General features: G+C 36.0%; 1 protein-coding gene across 2 annotated transcripts in view; it reads left to right on the forward strand.

The window, feature by feature from the left end:
* Positions 1-8,683, forward strand: part of LOC107566887 (NEDD8-conjugating enzyme UBE2F) — a 17,528-nt gene that overhangs the window by 2,983 nt on the left and 5,862 nt on the right. For both annotated transcript variants that reach the window (XM_016252449.1, XM_016252448.1), the window contains exons 3-7: positions 2,992-3,021; positions 5,074-5,139; positions 6,711-6,778; positions 7,424-7,494; positions 7,630-7,687. In XM_016252449.1, the coding sequence (XP_016107935.1) occupies positions 2,992-3,021; positions 5,074-5,139; positions 6,711-6,778; positions 7,424-7,494; positions 7,630-7,687 (293 nt within the window). The remainder of the gene's footprint in view (positions 1-2,991; positions 3,022-5,073; positions 5,140-6,710; positions 6,779-7,423; positions 7,495-7,629; positions 7,688-8,683) is intronic.

The following is an 8,683-nucleotide window of genomic DNA, read 5'->3' on the forward strand; positions in this document are numbered from 1 at the left end:
TGTGCTTGACTGGCTAGCAAACTCACCAGACCTGAACCCCATGGAGAATCTATGGGGTATTGTCAAGAGGAAGATGAGAGACACCAGACCCAACAATGCAGATGAGCTGAAGGCCACTGTCAAAGAAACCTGGGCTTCCGTACCACCTCAGCAGTGCCACAAACTGATCACCTCCATGCCACGCCGAATTGAGGCAGTAATTAAAGCAAAAGTAGCCCCTACCAAGTATTGAGTACATGTACAGTAAATTAACTTGCTTTCCAGAAGGCCAACAATTCACTAAAAATGTTTTTTTATTGGTCTTATGAAGTATTCTAATTTGTTGAGATAGTGAATTGGTGGGTTTTTGTTAATGTGAGCCAAAATCATCACAATTAAAAGAACCAAAGACTTAAACTACTTCAGTCTGTGTGCATTGAATTTATTTAATACACGAGTTTCACAATTTGAGTTGAATTACTGAAATAAATGAACTTTTCCACGACATTCTAATTTATTGAGATGCACCTGTATCTATTAGGGCTGCACAATTAATTGAAATTAAATCGCAAAGGCGATAAATCGCGATTAGGCAGAAGCTGCGATTGTCATGCGTATCTTTCAGTGAAGCACAGTTCTGTGATCAGTAGTAAATCTTCATCCGAAGGCCAGAGGGCTCTCTCATGCTGAAAGTCCAAATACGCTTCGCAAAAGAAATCCAGGAAATCCCTCTTGTGGTTGCTAAATAAACAGAAGATTTAACTGCTTTCATTGATTCAACTTGACTAATAAACACATGACTACTACAATATATGGTTTATCTGAGTTCGTCTTATTGTAATTTTTATTATAATAAAGTATATAATAATGCAATGCTAATCAACATAACCTTAATCACTGCGTAGAATACTATGAAATATGTTGCATGCCTTATTCTGTGTAAGAAACCACATCATCTCATAGAAGGATTTATTTCAAACACTCGACTGACGTTATGCAGTGAGTTTGGAGTAAAAACATGTTATTAAATGTGGTATTTTCATGTGCTTTCAGATAGAGCAGCATTTACTATACAGAGCTGTAGTTCACTGACAAGCTACGCACACAGTTTTCATAATCACAGAATGATTTCTTTGATTTTATTATCACACGATTATATTGTCTGCGATTATGAACACGATTTTGCGTAGCTTGTCAGTGAACTACGGCTCTGTGTAGTAAATGATGCTCCATCTGAAAGCACGTGATGGAGATTTACTACTGATCACAGAACCGGCTTTACTGATAAGATGCGCATGACACTCGCATTCGATTAATCATGCAGCCCTTTTATCTATCTATCTATCTATCTATCTATCTATCTATCTATCTATCTATCTATCTATCTATCTATCTGTTCTGTTTATCTTTTTGTCTATCTATCATGATTTAACACATTATAATTGGATCATGAATTACACACTGCCAAACTCTTTTGAAAGATTAGAGCAGGTCTGATTTCAGAGAGCGTGATGAGTGGATTTGTGTTGTGCAGTGACTGTCTGCAGGGAGTTGCGGTGCCAGTAAACTGGTGTAAGGTGATGGGATGCAGGCCAGATCAGGAGAGCAGTAGATTCTATTTATAACAGACTGAGAGGAGCAGTCTGCATGCCATTACCAGCAGCTTAAAAAGCCATTCCCACCCACAGTCAAACACTCAGGCTATTTTCTGAATCAGTGAGGCAATTGGATCCGCTCCAACTCAACATTTAGAGATGGCACCGTGAGAAAGCATGTGGCCTTATATAGCTAGATAGAACTGTGTCTTGTATCTGTGTTTCACAGTCCATAATTCCAATAATAAACAAATTCAGAGATGAATAAAAGAATGTCATTCTAGGGATGTACGAAATTGGATTTTTGTCGATTTCTGATATGCCGATGTTTTTCAACTCATTTTAGCCGATAGCTGATGCCGACACCGATATATTTCCTTTTGTTTGGAAACAACACCAAGTCTCTCCTGTGCAGCAATTATAAACTAATTATTTTTAATTTTGGTTAGTTTTTAACAAAAAACTTACTTGTTATAATTAAATAAACAATAATGAAGTTATTTTATAATGACAGTACATTGAAAGCTTTGAAAATAACTATAAATCAACTACAAATCAATCACTGCAGTTTTTTTCTTCAGACAGTTGCAGTGGCAACCTTAATATTTTATTTGAAGATTTAACATTTGTAGATGGTCTAAAGCGAAAGAGCTGTAAAAATGTATAGCTCCTTGTATTTAAGTTTTCATAATCTGATTGAAAACAATTATTTATTACACATTAATGAATAAATATGAATGATAAATAAATATGAATGATGAAATATGTATATATAAAACTTTATTATACAAGTCTCATGTTTTTTTTATTTTTTATTCATGTAAGCTATAGTTTCTGACCTTTAAATCAAAACATATTCGTGATATTATGACATCAATTACTGATTTACTTAATCAGAAACACAATGTTATTTGTTTATTTTACTGTAGGCCAACAGCTCCCCCTAAATAAATAAAAGGCCTTACCGGATGGGCATTAGGACCCGGAGGAAGCTGCCGCTGCCGCTGCCACTGCTGCACATGCTTGTGACTGTTGACTCTATTGCACATTGGACATACCATTCTCTAATTGTATTCTCAAATTAAATGTAGCGATCCAAAACAGTGAATCTAATCACCATTCAGGCAAAAGTTTGCTTCAAGAATGACCACACCTCTGACGTGATCTTATTGCCAGCACGCCCTGAACACATGCAACTATTCATCTTAACGCATATCGGCATAATTTTTCATATCAGGTTGATGCAGATGTTTGCTGATTTTAACCCATCATCGTCTGGTTCCGATAATATTGTGCATCCCTATATCATTCTAAAAAAAATCTGTTCATATGCTGGTTTGTAAAAGTTGGTTTTATTAGTGTCTTTGTTACCCATCAATACTGAACACTCGTGGCATGCTTTGATTTGTGTTTACAGAGGTTGCAGAACTTGAGGCCAACCTTCCAAGTGAGTATGTTCGGGTCATTTTTTGCAATTTAAGTGTGTTTGTGTGTGTATATACTGTGTGTGTGTATATATATATATATATATAACGTGATGAGATTTTGCCTTCAGCCGAAACTATTTGCTCTGGAACAAAAAATAGTAATTAATGTAATTAATGAGACTGCCAGTCAGATTTACCCAAAACTAATTATATATCATGTTTAACCACTATCGACATTAGAGCCAGCGGCAAATTCCAGAAGTTCTGGCCGAGGTGAGGCTGCTCTGGCGGGTTCATGAGCGCTGAACGGCCCCGGACGCCCTGGAGCTCACATCTCTGGAAACGTCGAAGCAAATTTTCAAATAGATGTTATAGGGCTGGACAATAATTCAATATCAATATGTATCGCGATATAATTTTTTTCAATAACGGTGATATGATTTTTAAACACATTTCCGATATTTCGATATACATTGCCAGTGTTTCCCATACATTGATTTATTTGTGGCGTTTAACTTCGTTGAATAAACATGAGCACTGCATGTTTCAAAATCAAAACGCGGTGTTTTATATGAATGTATCTCTGAAGGGAACCTAATATCTTCAGAAAAGTTTCGATGGCATTTTTATTTGATCTGATAAAGTAGCATTCATGCGCAGAGCTGCTTTGATTACAGCCATTACTGGGGAAACCGCTAGTTTTATCACTCTAAAAAAAGCAGCACCTCCTGCTGGCAGACAATCAGTTTGCATTTTCAAAAATAAGCACGTCTCCAGCCACGTTTTGGTTGTTGCTCAATTTTTGGGGGGTTTTCTGCAGCAACTCAGAGCACTTTTCATACTCTTTATCCTGGCTGAAGCACATATAGGAATTGATACTTTTATTTAGCAAGGATGCTTTAAATTGATCAAAAGGGATGTTAAAGACATTTATAATGTTACAAAATATTTCTATTTCAGATAAATGCTGTTCTTCTGAAGTTTCTATTCATCAAAGAAACCTTAAATTCTACTCAACTGTTTTCAACATAATAATATATGTTTTTTGAGCAGCAAATCAGAATATCAGAATGATTACTGAAGGATCGTGTGACTGGAGTAATGATGCTAAAAAATGAGCTTTGAAATCACAGGAATAAATTACATTTTAAAATATTTCCTATTAGAAAGTTATTTTAAATAGTAAAAAATATATTTAGGATCAAATAAATGCAGGCTTGGTGAGCAGAAGAGAATTCTTTAAAAAACATTAAAAATCTTACTGTTCAAAAACTTTTGACTGGTAGTGTATGTTAGCCTATAGTTTGAAGTTAAAAATATTAATTAATAAGGTGAATCTTATTAACATCTAAGATGTTTATTTGACAGTGATTTCATATTTCTTGTTTGTATGAAGTCTAAATACAAATACAAGGTGAACATTAATTTATTTGTGCAGTTTTTTTTCTAGAAAATTAATTAGTTTTATATGATGAGGTTTCATAGACTTGGCAAATTAATTTTTCATAAGTTTGTAGGTAAAGACATCTGTTGTGGGAGTTCTTGGCAGTTTTAATAAGGCTTTTTTAAATAGTGTTCATATCGATATTGGAATTACATCGTATCGACCGAAATTAAGAAATATATCGTGATATAAATTTTGGCCATATCGTCCAGCCCTAAGACGTTATCTTTACTAACAAACCGTATATTTTAAGTCTAAACAAGTACATTCTCGCCTAAAAAAAACTTTTAAAACGACATTCCGTGATACAAAATTTTTATTATTTATACATTTTAGTACATACATTTGGGTGTCCGCCATGACACTCGCTGTGAGAAATACTGGAAGCGGAGTGATACAAGCGGTGAAAGGGCATTCCTGTGGCGATACCAGTACAATATCTCATGGTTCTCAACCAATCAGATTTGAGAACCAAAACGAATGGTTGTATAAATATATATAAGGGTGCATTCAAAAATCTTTTTCATACATCTACAAACCTGTTTGTATGTGTCAGTTGTTATGCAGATGTTCAATTCAAATTTTTGTGATTTAAGAACTATCATAAACATTATTATTCTTTCTGCAGATACTTGTAAAGTTACGTTTCCTGATGAAAACAAACTCTGTCACTTCCATTTGGCCATTTCACCAGGTAATTCTGATCTCTTTTCTGAAAGGTTAAATTGTTAAAATCCATTAAATGCAGATGCTGTTTATCAGTATAAAAGTGTTCAGCTGACCTATTCATATCCGATATTAAAGGGATAGTTCACCCAAAAAGGAAAATTACCCCATGAGTTACTCACCCTCAAGCCAAATGTATATGACTTTCTTCTTTCAGACGAATACAATTGGAATTATACTGTATAAAAAAATGTCCTGGCTCTTCCAAGCTTTATAATGGCAGTGAATGGCGGTCAAGATTTTGAAGCTCAGAAAAGTGCATCCGTCCATCATAACAAGTGCTCCACACAGCTCCGGGGGGTTAATAAAGGCTTTCTTAAGAGGAGCGATGCGTTTGTGTAAAAAAAAAAAAAAATCCATATTTAAAACTTTATAAACCATAATCTCTAACTTCCGCTATTGTACGTGTGTTCACAGGAGAGTGGCATTCCTGTGGATGACATAGGACGTAGGCATAACAAAAGCCATCATAACAAGTGCTCCACACAGCTCCGGGGGGTTAATAAAGGCTTTCTTAAGAGGAGCGATGCGTTTGTGTAAAAAAAAAAAAAAATCCATATTTAAAACTTTATAAACCATAATCTCTAACTTCCGCTATTGTACGTGTGTTCACAGGAGAGTGGCATTCCTGTGGATGACATAGGACGTAGGCATAACAAAAGCTCCAGTAAGAATATGTTAGTCTTGCGAGAACCAAGTTTTGTTTACAGCAAAGGAAAACCAGTCTCCTCTTGGCTTATATCAAAATCCGACATTTTTCTTTAAAAATCATAGTTTTTTTAATTCTAATTCGTGACTGATGTTTAATTTTGCTTTCTAATCTGCGCTTCGGCATTCGTCACTTCTCACCGGAGCTTACACTACGCCTACGTCATACGCTGGAAAGCCACTCTCTTGTGAACATGTGTACAACAGTTAACAGAAGCAAGAGATTACGGTTTATAAAGTTTTAAATATGGATATTTTTCTTACACAAATGCATCGCTTTGCTTCAGAAGGCCTTTATTAACCCCCTGGAGCCGTGTGGAGTACTTTTTTATGATGGATGGATGCACTTTTTTTGGCTTCAAAATCTCGACTGCTATTATAAAGCTTGGAAGAGCCAGGACAGTTTTTTTAATATAACTCCAATTGTATTCATCTGAAAGAAGAAAGTCATATACACCTAGGATGGCTTGAGGGTGAATAGATTATGGGGTAATTTTCTTTTTTTTGGTGAACTGTCCCTTTAAGGCCTATTCACACAGTTTACAGGTATTTAAAATAAAACATTGTATACCTATGGACCTCTTCACATTGACATAACCTCATGAACCAATAAGATACTATCTTTTGATAATATAATAAGATGTATATCTTATACTTTGAGTCATGTGTCTGGAACCAGCAGAGCAAAAAAACAAAAATCATTGAAAATTTTGATATACCATATCATATATATTTTTTATGCTGCTCTTTGTGTGAATAGGCCTTTGCTTGTCTTTTTTGTATTTTGCAAGTGAAAATATAACTTTACATTTCTGCAAAACATCTCATCAGATGAAGGCTATTACCTTGGTGGAAAGTTTCAGTTTGAGATTGAAGTTCCTGAAGCCTATAATATGGTGGTAAGTGCCTGTGACATATCATGAAGTAAAGAGGTAATGCCACACATATTCACTCTCAGTGCTACAATGATTTTATTAGTCTATTTGTAAGCGGGGCTGTTAAATAGATGTTTGCGGGCATTACTGATGCTCTGCAGTGTCTGAATTCAATAAATAGCTGCCTGAGCATGCCCACACAAATGCACACATATATAGCATCCCATCCTTGACCTCACAGCACCTGTAATAGCCCAGCAAAGGCTGTGAATAGATTCAGACATGGACCCTCAATCCTGGTATCCACGTTTAGAGCAAAACCATGAAATATTACTGAGGCAAAGACATTACGTATAGCATTATACAGTGATTATATATCTGAGGTAAGTGACGAAGTAAATTATAGAGTAATTTAAATGAAATGTACAATTGATCTTATAGACTACTTATATTGTACTTTTCATGGTGCTTTTAGTCTTGTTCATTTTCATTTTATTTGTACAGGAGCTTGGACAATCTGCAAAATATCTTCTTTTCTGTTCCATTGAGGCAAATTAAATCATACAAGTTTAGAATGAAATAAACTGTTTTTCTATAAACCAGACACAAGTTCAGACATGCACCCCAGGTAGGGCTGTTAGATAACAAACCATGTTCTGTTTTCCACAGCCTCCCAAAGTCAAGTGCTTGACTAGAATATGGCACCCAAACATTGCAGAAACTGGGGAGATCTGTCTGAGGTATGTGTCTGCTTTTGTCATTTATTCATGTCTTAATGCATCAGACTCCAGATTGTTTTGATTCTTTTTACAGCTGTATTTGTGATCTTTAAATGATATTGTATACATGTTAAAATCTCTGCTTTTTGTTGCAAGTTTATTGCGAGAGCATTCAATTGATGGTACTGGATGGGCACCCACTCGTACACTAAAGGTAATTTGTGTTTTTATAATGCGTCTTAGGAAATTCATTACAGTGTTTACTAGACAGACCTGTATTGAAATGCCTCCTTCTAACTTTAATGCTGTATATTAGAGCATGGCTTTTATGATGGCTGTTGTTGTTGTTTATTATTCAATAAAGAATATTTTATCCTCCTTTCTTTCTTTCTTTCTTTCTTTCTTTCTTTCTTTCTTTCATGAACCCTTAAATAATGATACATTTTAAAATATATATATATATATACACAGAAGTGAGTACACCCCTACACCCCTTGTAAATATTTTTATATCTTTTCATGTGAACACATCGAAGAAATTACACTTTGCTACAATGTAAAGTAGTGAGTGTACAGCTTGTATAACAGTGTAAATTTGCTGTCCCCTCAAAATAACTCAACACACAGCCATTAATGTCTAAACCACTGGCCACAAAAGTAAGTACACCCCTAAGTGATAATGTCCAAATTGGGCCCAACGTGTCAATATTTTGTGTGGCCACCATTATTTTCCAGCACTGCCTTAACCCTCTTGGGCATGGAGTTCACCAGAGCTTCACAGGTTGACACTGGAGTCATCTTCCACTCCTCCATGACGACATCACAGAGCTGGTGGATGTTAGAGACCTTGAGATGCTCAATAGGGTTTAGGTCTGGAGACATGCTTGGCCAATACATCACCTTTACCCTCAGCTTCTTTAGCAAGGCAGTGGTCATCTTGGAGGTGTGTTTGGGGTCGTTATCATGTTAGAATACTGTCCTGCGGCCCAGTCTCCAAAGGGAGGGGATCATGCTCTGCTTCAGTATGTCACAGTACATTTTGGCATTCATGGTTCCCTCAATGAACTGTAGCTCCCCAGTGCCGGCAGCACTCATGCAGCCCCAGACCATGACACTCCCACCACCATGCTTGACTGTAGGCAAGACACACTTGTCTTTGTACTCCTCACCTGGTTGCCGCCACACACACTTGACACCATCTGAACCAAATA

This window comes from Sinocyclocheilus grahami, unplaced genomic scaffold (assembly GCF_001515645.1).
Source record: "Sinocyclocheilus grahami isolate Dianchi unplaced genomic scaffold, SAMN03320097.WGS_v1.1 scaffold1109.1, whole genome shotgun sequence".
Classification (NCBI taxonomy): domain Eukaryota; kingdom Metazoa; phylum Chordata; class Actinopteri; order Cypriniformes; family Cyprinidae; genus Sinocyclocheilus; species Sinocyclocheilus grahami.